Genomic DNA, 14,482 nt, shown 5'->3' with positions numbered 1-14,482 from the left:
TCCCAGCTCCTCAATACGGTCCATAAGGCTGGTATGATTAATGGTATCAAAGGCTGCTGAGAGATCCAGCAGAAGTAGGAAACAGCTTTCACCTTTGTCCCTAGCCCGCCGGAGATCATTGAATAGCGTGACCAAGGCAGTTTCAGTCCCATGATGAGGCCTGAATCCTGATTGGAAGGGATCCAAATGGTCTGCATCCTCTAGGCATGCTTGGAGTTGTTCAGCAACCACCTGCTCAGTCGCCTTGCCCAAGAATGGAAGATTTGAGACTGGGAGATAGTTGGCCATATTGGCCGGGTCTAAAGATGTTTTTTTTTTTTTTAAAAAAAGCAGTTTAATGCCTCTTTCAGCTGGTCTGGGAAGGCTCCCTCACAGAGAGAAGCATTCACCACCCTGCAGAGCCCATCGTCCAGCCCTTCCCAGCTCACTTTTATTAGCCAGGATGGGCAAGGATAAAGGAGACAGGTGGTCGGTTTCACTCGTCCAAGCAACCTGACCACATCCTCAGAAGTAGCAGATTGGAATTGATTCAATGCAACTCAACAACACAGGACTATTTATAGAAGAGTATTCTAGACCTAACACCACACATTATATAAAAAACCAATTCATTGGATTATTTTATAACCCCTATTTAGGTAGGGGTGCAGATTTTCAAAAAGAAGCATCACACATGTCTTTCTCACAGTCTCTAGGAAATAAAGCTATGGCTGACATGTTTTTTCCAGGATTATGTTCAGATTGTTGTGCTAAATTAATTGACTGAGGTGTCAACATGACTTTTCCTTCCTAGAAATGGACAATTGTATAAATTGTCCAGAAGATCAGTATCCAAATGAAGACCAAGATGGATGTCTCCCAAAGATATTACACTTTCTGTCTTATGGTGAAAATTTGAGTTTCACTTTAGCTTTCATGGCATTTACATTTTCTGTGATCACAGCTTTGGTGCTAAAAATATTCATTAAATACCAGAAAACTCCCATTGTCAAAGCCAACAATCGTGGCCTCACATTTACTCTGCTCATCGCCCTCTTGCTTTGCTTCCTCTGCTCCTTGCTGTTCTTTGGAAAGCCTCAGACAGTGACCTGCCTTCTAAGGCAAACAGCTTTTGGCATGATTTTCACCGTGGCTGTTTCATGTGTGTTGGCAAAAACCATCACAGTGATTTTGGCATTCATGGCCACACAACCAGGATCCAGGATGAGGAACTGGGTGGGGAAAAGACTGGCAATTTCTATTGTTTTCTCCTGCACCATCATTCAAGGAGCTCTTTGTACTGTGTGGCTCCTTACTGCTCCTCCATTCCCACATTTGGACATGGACTCTTTGGCCAAAGAAATTGTGGTTGAATGTAACGAAGGGTCTGTCCCTATGTTTTATTCTGTGCTTGGGTACCTGGGATTTCTGGCTCTTGTCAGCTTTGTTGTGGCTTTTCTTGCTAGGGAATTGCCCAGTACTTTTAATGAAGCCAAGTTCATCACTTTCAGCATGTTGGTGTTTTGCAGCGTGTGGGTCTCTTTTGTGCCAACTTACCTGAGCACAAAGGGAAAATACATGGTGGCTGTGGAGATCTTCTCCATCTTAGCCTCTAGTGCTGGATTGTTGGGCTGTATCTTTGCTCCTAAATGCTATATAATTTTACTGAGGCCTGAGCTGAACTGCAAGGAGCACTTAACAAGGAGAAATAAGTAGCAGTTAGAAACTTGGATGTGGATGTCCAGTGCACTTTTCTTTTAAATATGAGCTGCTTAATGGAAATAAGGTAGCCTAAGTCACATGTCTTTATTTGTCAGGAAGCCTAAGTGTTTGGACATGGGTTTCATGCACAAAAACATGTTTTGCATCATGCAAGTTCTGTGTTTCAGTGTCTACAAAATGGTTAAAAGAAAGATTACAGGAATTAGAATCTTGGATAATGTTGTCTAGTGTACTTTTCTTTTTAATATGAGCTGCTTGATGGAAATAAGGTAGCCTAAGTTATATATCTTCATTTGTCAGGACTTCTAAGTGGATGGACATAGATTTCATGCACAAGATCACTTTTTGTTTCCTTTTTTACAACATCACCGAAAGGAAGTTACTGGTCCCAAAGGCAGAGAGTATAGCACTGCTGAAAAAACGGTTTTGCTCCTGTGTCAGATGTGAAAACAACATGCAATAATGTTATTTTTTACTTATTTCTTATTATATTTCTTCAAGGAGTACTTCTCCCTGCCTCCATTTTAGCTGCACAACAGTCTGGTGAGTTATTTTAGACAGAGTGTGTGTGACGAGGCCAAGGTCACCACATAAGCTTCATCGCTGAGTAGGGACTGAAACTCTGATCTCCCATGTCCTAGTGCCTCACTCTAAGCACTATGGCACATGTATAATTTCCCATCAATATTTGGCAGCCTACATGCATTCGTGTAGGTTGTTGCATTAGTCTTCATGCTATGAAGTCCGCATTGTGTGGTTGTCACTTTCATTGTCATATGTGTGTTTTTATTTTTTTGTTTGAAATGTATTTTTTAAATAAATAATTAACATGAATCAACAGTGTAGAACAGCTGCAAAAAAAGCTAACCAATTCTAGGCAGCATCAACAGAAATATAGTGTTCAGATCAAAGTAATTAATAGCACCACTGTATTCTGCATTGGTCAACCTTCACATGTGTGTCCAGTTCTGAACACCACCATTTCATAAGATAATGAGAAGCTGAAACATGTGGAGAGAAAGGAGGCCAATATAATTTGGGGTTTGGATGCCAAGTCTTATGTGGAATAGTTGACAGTTGGGTATGTTTAGCCTGATGAAGAGGAGACCGGGAGAAGATATCACATCCATCTTCAAATATGTTAAGGACTGTCAAATGGAAGATGGAGCAAACTTGTATTCTCCAGCTCTGTAGAGTAGGACTTGAAGAAATGGATTCAAGTTACAAGAGTTCATCCCCAAACTTAATGCTTCTGGATATATTTTCTTTCTCAATGTCACACTACGTCCAAGTGCCAAACCTGACTCAACAAAATAAATCATGAAATTACAGCTAATAAATATGTTTTCTCAAGCTGTTCCAAACACTATGAGCTGGATGTCTTGGGGACAACTGTGAACTCTGTAATTATCTAAAATTATGCCAATCCTCTCCCTTGCCAAAATGGCATGTATTTTCAGTGACCACTCTCATTAAAAGCAATCATGGTGAACAAAATGTATAAAATATGCCTGAGTTTTTTTACACTACAAGGTGACAGGCTGGACAAGTCGTACTGTTGGGATCTTTATAGGCCATAGAATATCACCAGTAAACAGCAGAATCTAGGGATGCTATGACTGCTTGCTCTAAATTGGGGGGAGGGGCATTGTATACAAATAGATTAGGATGCAGTAGGTTTTGAAACAGAAGGAAAGGATTCACTTTACTGATTGCAATGCTGATTTTGTTGCTATGTCTACTGATTGTATGGTTGGTGTTTCTTCCCCTAACTGTCTGCAAGGCTCTTCCCTTTACTTGCAACATGGCAGATCCCCTCCAGATCCCACATGAGTATTATCAGCAAGGTGACCTCATCATTGGCAGTATATTTTCCCAATTCTTCTCCTTTTTTGACACTATATCCTTCAAGCAACACCCCAGTTTAAGGTTTATTGAAGATGTCCTGTAAGGAATTTCTTGTTTCTCATAAAAACGTTTATGGGCAGGCTATAATAATCCCTTAGGTCAATAATAAAAGAACTCAGGGATAACCAAATTTGGTTATACTCAGATTAAACCCACTGAAATTAATGGATTTTAAAAATATAAGTGTGTTAATTTCAGTGGGTCTACTCTGAGTAAAAGCAATTCTTATTCCACATCTACAATTTACCAATTTCATGCTACTTCATATTTCTCTATAGCTTTCACAATATCTGTCTGAACGTATGGTCAGTTATCCTCTTTCTCATGTCATATACACTCTTCTGCTTTGTGTTTTTGGTTCCTGGTATATTTTAAGAATTTATGAAACCATACACAATTGCTGCTAGTTCTTGAAATTTCTGGTATTTTCCACAAGTCTTGCTTTCAAGTTTCCTTTCACTATCTTATATGCATTCTCAGTATTAAATATGAGGTAAAATCATTTTTGTCTTCACAAAAGGATGACAACTCTACCCTATTTATTGTGGATAGGGCTCCAGAAATGCAAGTTATGAAACTTATAAATGGTGGCAAACTCTGTCTTTTCCTGTTCCACAGTTAAAAAATATCCTTCCTTTCATTAGGGAACCTATGCATGACAATACTAAAAAATAATTAATATATCCACCTGTTTTTGTTTGAATTCTTCATATTTTTGAAGCTGTGTATACACTGATTCTAAAGTTGCACTTTTTAGGTATGATACCCAAAATCAAATGCTTGTTCCAAAGTTTGGGAACTTGCTTTATTAGAATAGCTGACCAACTACGCATTTCCAGGGGACAGTGTAAAAATGACAGAATTGCAGACGTTTGGTTTGATTTTATTAAATATGTCCACAAGGAAGAACCTTGTTCCTCACCTCCCTCTGCTTATTAATGAATTTAGTTGATTCATTAATGTGAAGGAAATGCCTTTTCACCCCAAAACTTTGGGACCCCAGGCCTAGTGAAAATAGCTTACACAGCAGAAAGCAGCAAAAACCAGAGAGAAAGTTATGGGAAGTTGTTCTGTTTAATTTAGATACTTAAAATTTAATTTTTTGTTTAATATACTGAAGGTGGCCAGCTTCTGTTTACTGTACTGACCAAAGGTTGTTGACTTCTCCTGTCTGCTTGACACAACTATGAACCTTGTGCTATGTGCATGGTTAAAATTGGCTGAGGCAGACATATAGCAAAGGTTAAACAGTTATATAACAAATGCAAGGGGTGCATGTGTCAGGCTTTGACATAATTTGGTTTATTATTTGCTAGTTATAGAAATGTGTAAAAGTCTTAACCATTTCCTTTTTCAGGGCAGGACTTTTGGGTTTTCACCTGAGGTGCTGTCCTGCTGCACATTTTGGTCTGCCTATTTTAGCGTGCTTTGCTATGAATATTCCTTGGTTGTGTTTTTATTCAAGAAACTTCCTACCTGGGAAGAAATTTGGTGAGTGGGATTGGCCACGCACTTGACAGTAATATATGATATTATTCCTCTTTAAGTGTCATCCCACCCATGGCAGTAATGTGTTTTATTTTATTCTGTGTTTAAAAATACCCTTAACCTTTCATTTTGATTGTGTGTTTTATTGTCAGTTGTCTGTTGTTTTTGTTTCTGCTGCTAGCCCAGATTTTTTTTAAAAAACAAGATGTATGACTCTGTGTAGGGGGGGGGAGCCTGTGTGAGAGCAGTTTGGGCTTGGAAAGCAGTTCATGAGTTCTAGGAAATTGATGCGAATGGGATTGTGGCCTATGCTTTCATTACAGTGCAGTGACAAAATACTACCAGCATGTCCTGGCCTTGGTGTTTGCAGTGAAGGAGATTAATGAGAATCCCAGGATTTTACCAAATGTTACATTGGGATTCCGTATCTATGACAGCTACTTCAATGAAAAGATGACCTACCAGACTACCTTGAACCTTCTCTTTAAAGTGAAAAGGGTGGTCCCCAACTACAGGTGTGATACACCAAATAATGTAATAGCTGTCATTGGGGGTCTTGGCTCTGAAACCTCACTTTACATGGCTACCATCTTAAGCACCTACAAGATTCCTCAGGTATGTATGTGAGGCTTGCAGGGTTTTGCAAAACAAAATTTGTAGTGTAGTTATTGTGGCATATTCTGCCTGATGCTAACTGTGAAGCTCAAGCTGAAAATAAGTTATTGACATTTAGCTCCCTTGAACTTTCTCCAGTGTTCTTGTTGAAAACTGAAAGGGACCGAAATTAAACAAAAAACAAAATAAATTAGCAAGATTTATTTAAAGCAAAGCAGATAGATACATATGTACACATGCAAACTTAGCAGTAACTTAAATATAAGAATAATTTAGGGTTACATTCAGTTAAGTTTCATTCAGAGTAGCTCCATTGAAAGTAGCTAACATGACTAAGGTAGGAGAATTAATTTTATTGGGTCTACTCCAAGTAAACAGTAGTTGAATATCACCCCTAAGAATAAGCCAGAGTTGCAGATTTATGAAGATAATAATTTATGGAACAATAATTCTACCAATAATCCATATATATGACCAAAATGTGAGCTGCATCCTTCTAAAACTTGCTACTATATTAAGTTCCTATCTATATGACTTTTTAATGTAAAGATTGAACAGAGGGGAATTAGAACTACCAGTTATAGGTTGCTGAATTTCAGGCCCATGACAAATACTTTTGTTTATTCCAGCAGGCATTTTAAGGTAGTGTATGGTTTCCTGATAACTTTTAATTTTTTCTTTTCTGCATGGCTTATGTTTTATTTTATTTTATTTTATTTCATAAAATTGATACACCAGTTGATTATAGAAAGCAAGCAAACAAACCTCAAAGCAGTTCAGGGGGGAACTAGAGTAAGATGAATCCAGGATCCATGGTATAGGATTCAGAATGGCTTCAACTGAAGATACGTTTAAATAAAACTAGATGGGAAATGGAGTTTAGAAGCAAGAAGAGAAATGGATGCAGAGAGGATAAAATAAATATTCCTCAACTATGTCCTCTTTGATCACACAATTAACCTCTGATCTGGTTTCAGCAATACTTTTTCATCTTTTTTATAGCTCTCCTACTACTTATTTGGACCTCAGAATATGAAAACCCAGTTCTCTTTCATCTATCGCATGGTCCCCAATGAAGGGAATCAGTACCATGGAACCGTTCAATTACTTCTACATTTCCAGTGGACATGGGTTGGGATTATCACATCAGGCAATGATGAAGGAGAGAATTTTGTTCAGACCTTGGTACCAAAGCTTTCCCAGAATGGCATCTGTTTGGCTTTCACAGAAACAATGCCATCCCAGACAGACTTTTCCAAATTGCTTGATGATGACCAAAGTACAGGGAACATGGCCCACCTTGTTAACAACCCCAGAGCAAAAGCAGTTATTGTATATGCAGCAACTGCACCTGTACTGCATATGATATCTTTGCTGTATCAAATACAAACAGTAAATATGGCAGGGTCATCTCTAGGAAGAGTGTGGATCTTGACAGCTGAATGGGACTTCCCAGCACTACAGTTTCACAGAAGCTGGAGTATAGAAGTCTTTCAGGGAGCCTTGTCCTTTGCTGTTCACAGCAATCCAATAGACAATTTTCCAAAATTCCTTCAGTCTTTGAATCCTTATTCACCAAATGGAGACAGTTTTATCAGGGACTTCTGGCAGCAGGCTTTTGTGTGCTTGCTTTCAGATTCCCATGTGTCTGAGGAGAATAGTGATGGTTGCACAGGGCAGGAAAAACTGGAGAGTCTTCCTGGACCAGTTTTTGAAATGAGCATGACTTCCCAAAGCTACAGTATATACAATGCTGTCTATGTCTTAGCTCATGCTTTACATGCAATGTACTCATTGAATCTGAAGCACAGAGAAGCGGAACTGCTTTCAAATCCACAACCATGGCAGGTAAGAACTCATTAACCAAAGCATCTCTGTGCTTGAGAGTCATGAAAAGAAGATGTGCATCATTATTAAGTTTGAGCGTTGTGTGACACCACAACTCTGTAGATCCAGCTTTAACTTCTCAGTTCTCTTTGTCAGTTTATCTTTATAGTGAATTCATGCATTCCACTTTATCCCAAGCAGTTAAGAACACTGCATGAAGTGAAATGTTTCCCAGTTCCAAAGCCTCAGTGAACCTTCTTTATTCACAAAAAATTAAATATGTCCTTCGGTATAGATGCTGCCAGTTGGATCTGATGCAGACGTAAAGCTTGATGCTGGCAATCCATTATTTGCATCTCAGGAGCTGGTTTTCTTTTTAATAAATACAATTTGTTTACTGCTTGATTATAAAATATATATATATCTAAACTATTTGCATAAAATATAAAATAGAGGTTTAAAAAGTTGGCCTTTAAAAATCAAAATATAAATAAAATGAGCAGTTGGATTTTTCATTAGAAAATAAAGTTACATACTAAAATAATGTCAAAATACAAGTCAGTTTTAGATCAAATAATAACATTTTAGAGTTGTCTAGCATGGAAGCTCTAGGTCTTATTTGCTTGTAGTTGCTCTGCCAACTCTGGAAGGACTACCTTACCTACAAAAAAAATATTCTATTTTTGTAGAGAAGAAATAAGTTATAGAAGTTATCAAAGAGATTCACTGTTTTTTGATTGATCCATGGAAGAAAGGAAAATGAAGCTGACATCTCTCCTCTCCTGAGTCAAATCGGGAACCTTCCATACCAGTTCAAGCTGAATCAGGCTATATTGCAAAGCACTGAGTCAGGGTCTGAACCGAATCTTCACATTGGCATGTACTATCAGTTTCAATAAATGTGTTTATATGGTTAAGAGGCCTTATGCTCCTTGAAAGATATAAAGGTGGGATATGGGTATTCATCATGCTCAAAATACTGGATTGGCCTGAATATAAGCCTCACTTCATTTTCCAAATTCTTTTTCCAAATTCTGACAGTGAAAAGTTAAAGTGCGGCTTAAATTCGTGACCTTACAAAAATTAGCTTTTATGATATCGCTGCTGAAGCAGACATAGGATAAAATGGAACGGGTGTGAGTGCCTGCAGAACTTTAAGGAAGCAGCTTATATTCGGGTATTGTCTTTTTTTTCTTTTCCCCTTTGAATTTTAAAGATGTGGCTTATATTCAGGTGCGGCTTATATTCAGGCCAATATGGTAATAAATAAAACAAATGGAGGGATGGAGTAAAAATGGTTGTATTTTTATCCCTGCCCTAATTGTTTTGTAACCTGGTTTACCTCTTCAATTTTAGTTTCATTCATTCTTGATGATATCAATAGTTTATATTCGATGGATAATAAAGTTGGATGAAGAACACAAAAAATCATATTGTTTCTCATTCTGCGATTTTAAAAAGCTGTCTTTACCTCTTTGATTATAGCTCCATCCTTTCTTGAGGAGAATCTCTTTTAACAACAGTGCTGGGGACCAGGTGTCTTTGGATGAGAAAGGTGAATTAGAAAGTGGATTTGATATTATGAACTGGCTTACTTTCCCAAATAGATCCTTCCTGAGGGTGAAAGTAGGGAGGATAGATCCATGGACAAGCAGAGAGTTCACCGTTAATGGGGAGATCATCACATGGCACAACGTGTTTAACCAGGTAGGGCCTGACTTTCGATTTAGATTTATGAAACCTCACTGATTTATATTCTAGAATGAATCCTTAATTTATACATTTATACATCCCCACAGGGATGGGTGCAGAGGGAGAAACTATAGACCATACCACTAATGTTTCTTTGTTCTACCCGTTTTAAACATTAATCTGCAGTAGTATAAAGCTCCATGCACACATTTAGATGTATATATTCAAGCACATTTTCTCTTGAAATAAACATTTGAAAATGTAGTTTAAGATTTCCATTCATAGCATAAAATTTAGTCTTTAGCATTTTGTGCAATGAGCATTGTAGGACCACTTCGTTTGACCCAGAAAGGATGATCCTATTTTGCATGCAAGATATGCTTCCCAGCGTTCTCTCATGCCATTATTTTCCTTGTCATTGATTCATTGAGATCAGCATATAATAGTGGTGTGTATCAGTTACAAGATTTATCTTGTATCTGTAGCATAGTGATAAAACTCAATCTGTTTCAGAGGCGCTCAGCTCAACACCCTTTCCCAATTCAAGCATTTGTGAAGGCATTGTTTTAAAAATGGCATACTTTTTCAGCACCAGAGTTCACAGTGACGCAGGAAATCTGGAGTTATAACCCAACTCCATACACCTTCAGTCTGGGCATGTGAGAACTTTATCCAAATAACCCTCTTTTGCTTGCAATTCATGCAGTACAGTTGTACCTCGGGTTAAGTACTTAATTCATTCTGGAGGTCCGTACTTAACCTGAAATTGTTCTTAACCTGAAGCAGCGCTTTAGCAAATGGGCCCTCCTGCTGCCGCCGCACCACCAGAGCGCGATTTCTGTTCTAATTCTGAAGTAAAGTTCTTAACCTGAAGCACTATTTCTGGGTTAGCGGAGTCTGTAACCTGAAGCGTATGTAACCTGAAGCGTATGTAACCCGAGGTACCACTGTACCAATATGCTGCTAACCCCTAATATGTACTAGCCTTTTACTTCCTATGAGTGGGTGGCACTGTGGTCTAAACTACTGAGCCTCCTGGGCTTGCCAATCAGAAGGTTGGTAGTTCGAATCCCCGCAACAGGGTGAGCTTTCGTTGCTCGGTTCCAGCTCCTGTCAACCTAGTAGTTTGAAAGCATGCCAGTGCAAGTAGAGAAATAGGTACCACTGTGGCAGGAAGGTAAACGGTGTTTCTGTGTGCTCTGGTTTCCATCATAGTGTTTTGTTGTGCCAGAAATGGTATAGCCATGCTGGCCACATGACCCGGATGCTGTCTGCGGACAAACGCCGGCTCCCTTGGCCAGTAAAGCGAGATGAGCGCTGCAACCCCAGAGTCGTCTGTGACTGGACTTAACTGTCAGGGGTCCCTTTACCTTTACCTTTAACCATACATGGGTACTTTTCCCCTAGATGACCCTCTTTGCCTTGCAATTCAGATAGTACAAATCTGCTGCTAACCCCTACAATGACTAGTCTTTTACTACCTCTCTTTTATAAATAGGTGCTGCCTTTTTCCATGTGTAATAACATGTGCCAGCCAGGTTCTGTTAGAAAAAAGAAGGAGGGGGAGCCATTTTGCTGCTATGATTGTGAACCATGTCCAGAAGGAAAGATTTCTAATCCAAAAGGCAAGTATTTGCCAAATTGTCAAATGATATCCCTCTGACTTCGAATGCCTCATTTAGCTTTGCATTGATTTAAATGACAAAGCTGACAATGTTAAAACACCTATTTAAAGATGGGCATTTTATAGGCCTAACACCACACATTATAAAAAAACCTAATTAATTGGATTATTTCATAACCCCCATTTATGTAGGGGTGCAGAATACAAAAAGAAGCATCACACATGTTGTCTTTCTCACAGTCTCTATGAAATAAACTTATGGCCAGTATGTGTTTTCCAAGATTATGTTCAGACTGTTGCTAAATTCTTTGACTGAGGTGTCAACATGGCTTTTACTTCCTAGAAATGGACAATTGTATGAAATGTCCAGAAGATCAGTATCCAAATGAAGACCAAGATGGATGTCTCCCAATTTTATTTATTTATTTATTTATTTATTTATTTACGGCTATTAGCCCATAAAGTATGTACAAACATAAAAGCACAGAGGCATAAAGCCGGTATATTCGGCACCAGAAGGTGAAAACCAGAAGGTGAACACCATGATGCAGGGGTGGGTCATTGAGCAGAGCCAGGTAACAGCTTGGGGCCCGGATAGCTCCAAGGGACGGATCCCAAAAAAGGAAAACTGAAGACGAGATCCGACATGCACTCTCTTCAAAACTGTCCGATTAGTTTTTGATGTTGTTGTTGTTTTTGGTGGTTTTTGTGTGTGAGATAACCGCATTCAGGAATCTCGCCACCTGCAGAGTTACAGAAGGATCTGTATCCTGCAAAAGTAGTGCGGCATGTGACTCAACAGGCCTGCCAACCAAGCGTAGTAAAGCAGGACCCAGGAATTTAGTCCTGGCTATGCTATGTAGGGGGCAGTTGAACATTATATGTGGGAGAGAATCAACAGTTTTCCTGTCACACACGCATAGTGGAGACACCAAACCCTTGGAAAATCTGTGGCTCAGCAGGTTCGATGGAAGGACATTGAACCTTGCACGAATAAATGCAAGTCGGTGTGGTACAGATGAAAGAGATGACATGTATGATGGAAGGCCAAGTGGTGGGGTTATTCCGTGATACCTGGGGGAGCAGACACCCCCACCCCCGGCGAGGTTGTGTTGGTTTTCAATGTCTGCTAATCTTTGCTCAATAAGGCTTTTGGCTGAGCGTAAGTTCATCTTTAAGGAGTCCGCTGGAGAAATTCCGATGCTCAGAAGTTTGGCATGGATTTTTCCTACCCACGGATTGACAAAGTCGTCCCGCCAGAGGCACTGAAAAAGGTAATGGTCGGGAAGCCTATGCCAGCTGGACAGCCAATAACCAAAGACTCGCTTCCAGATGACAGTCTCCAATGATGCAATCCTTAACTCCAGACGTATGGCTGCGTTGCTCTCACACATGGGGAGTTTCAGGAGGCGACGGAGAAACTGATTCTGCAATGTCCCCAACGATGTTAAATTGGACCCTGGGGCCCAGAGCGGGGCAGCATAACAGAGGGTGGAAACCACTTTTGCATGGTACACCTTCAATGCAGAAGGGATGTGGGAGGCTCCGTCGGCCGCAAAAAATTGGAGTAGAGTATAAAGTATTGTTTTCCCTTTGTTTAGTAAATACTGTATCTGTGGCTTCCAGCTTAGGTTGTAGTGAAAAAAGACTCCCAGGTATTTAAATTTGAAAACCTGTTCTAATTGGACTCCATCTAACTTCCAGCTGTAAGTTTTCCGAGACCTGGTAAAGACCAGGACTTTAGATTTCCCATGATTAATTGTCAGATGGTTGAGTTTGCAATAAGCCGCAAAAATCTTTAGAGCTCTGCATAAACCGACTCTAGAGTAGGAAAGGATCGCTGCATCGTCGGCATATAGGAGCAGAGGGCAGCGAAAATCAGCTAGGCGGGGGGCATGAATGTTGGCTTGAGACTCATTCAGAAAGAGCTTCATATCGCTAATAAACAAGTTGAAGAGGAGTGGGGCCAAAATGCAGCCTTGGCGCACACCTCTATTTATTGGGACCTCGTTGGATAGGTTTCCCGCCGGTGTGAGTCTCACTCTAGCCGACGACCCATGGTGTAATTGGGTTATAAGCCATAACAGCCTTCTATCTATGCCCCATCTCTCTAATTTCTTCCATAGACAGTTTCTTGGGATACTGTCGAAGGCGGCCTTTAGGTCTATGAAAGCGACACATAGGCGCCCCCGACTCGGGGCAGAATATTTTCTGGCAAGATGATACATAATTACCATATGGTCAGTGGTCGAATAATTGTCTCCCAAAGATATTACACTTTCTGTCTTACAATGAAAATTTGAGTATCACTTTAGCTTTCATGGCATTTACATTTTCTGTGATCACAGCTTTGATGCTATCAATATTCATTAAATACCAGAAAACTCCCATTGTCAAAGCCAACAATCGTGGCCTCACGTTTACTCTGCTCATCGCCCTCTTGCTTTGCTTCCTCTGCTCCTTGCTGTTCTTTGGAAGACCTCAGACAGTGACCTGCCTTCTAAGGCAAACAGCTTTTGGCATCGTCTTCACCGTGGCTGTTTCTTCCGTGTTGGCAAAAACCATCACAGTGATTTTGGCATTCATGGCCACACGACCAGGATCCAGGATGAGGAACTGGGTGGGGAAAAGACTGGCAGCTTTTATTGTTTTCTCCTGCACCAGCATTCAAGGAGCTCTTTGTACTGTGTGGCTCCTTACTGCTCCTCCATTCCCACATTTGGACATGGACTCTTTGGCTGAAGAAATTGTGGTTGAATGTAACGAAGGGTCTGTCCCTATGTTTTATTCTGTTCTTGGGTACCTGGGATTTCTAGCTCTTGTCAGCTTTGCTGTGGCTTTTCTTGCTAGGGAATTGCCCAGCACTTTTAACGAGGCCAAGTTCATCACTTTCAGCATGTTGGTGTTTTGCAGTGTGTGGGTCTCTTTTGTGCCAACTTACCTGAGCACAAAGGGAAAATACATGGTGGCTGTGGAGATTTTCTCCATCTTAGCCTCTAGTGCTGGATTATTGGGCTGTATCTTTGCTCCTAAATGCTATATAATTTTACTGAGGCCTGAGCTGAACAGCAAGGAGCATTTAACAAGGAGAAAATAGTAGGAGTTAGAATCCAGTGTACTTTCTTTAAAATATGAGGTGCCTGGTGGACATAAGGTAGCCTAAGTCACTTGTCTTCATTTGTCAGGAAACCTAAGTGGTTAGACGTGGGCTTCATGCACAAAATTACTTCTTTATTATGCAAATTACCCCCCTCCCACAAAATGTCCCAAAGGAAGATAATGACCCCAAAGGCAGATGTCAGGGAACTGCCATCGGAAGGAAGGGAAGTGAAAGGGCTCACACAGGTTGGGAGAGACTCAGCAGCTGAAGAGGGAACCAGTAGGGGGAGAGGAGCTGGGCTGAGGGAAAGGGAGCTGGAGGGATGGCTCAGAGACACTTCCAGCGAAAACAGTGGGGAGGTTTCAGGACCTCCTGTAGGGACACCCACTCCTCGCCGGAAACTGTCACGCAGAGAGTCCAGAAGACGTGTTTCCGTTAAGGAGCTTTTATGTTGGAAGCGATTCCGAAAGCAACCACTGTCGGAATCTGCCAGCGACTGACGGAGCCATGTTTAAGGGGCTCCGTTA

The 14,482-nt window shown here is 40.4% G+C and overlaps 2 protein-coding genes across 2 annotated transcripts; both read left to right on the top strand.

The window, feature by feature from the left end:
* Window positions 1-795: 795 nt before the first annotated feature.
* LOC308461856 (vomeronasal type-2 receptor 26-like) lies at window positions 796-1,695 on the top strand (the record flags this gene model as incomplete). The annotated part of the gene is made up of 1 exon (XM_080979021.1): window positions 796-1,695. One exon carries the CDS (start codon window positions 796-798, stop codon window positions 1,693-1,695), a length of 900 nt encoding a protein of 299 aa, XP_080835147.1.
* Window positions 1,696-3,505: 1,810 nt separating this feature from the next.
* Window positions 3,506-13,952, top strand: LOC308461855 (vomeronasal type-2 receptor 26-like; the record flags this gene model as incomplete). The annotated part of the gene is made up of 5 exons (XM_080979020.1): window positions 3,506-3,648; window positions 5,421-5,712; window positions 6,715-7,560; window positions 9,025-9,246; window positions 13,125-13,952. The coding sequence occupies 5 exons, from the start codon at window positions 3,506-3,508 to the stop codon at window positions 13,950-13,952; spliced, it is 2,331 nt and encodes a 776-aa protein (XP_080835146.1).
* Between the last annotated feature and the right edge of the window lie 530 nt (window positions 13,953-14,482).

The sequence above is a fragment of the Podarcis pityusensis genome (assembly GCF_964106645.2).
Source record: "Podarcis pityusensis genome assembly, chromosome: 13".
In the NCBI taxonomy this organism is placed as follows: domain Eukaryota; kingdom Metazoa; phylum Chordata; class Lepidosauria; order Squamata; family Lacertidae; genus Podarcis; species Podarcis pityusensis.
The sequence above is the reverse complement of the archived record's forward strand: the minus strand, read 5'-3'. Positions and strand labels throughout refer to the sequence as shown.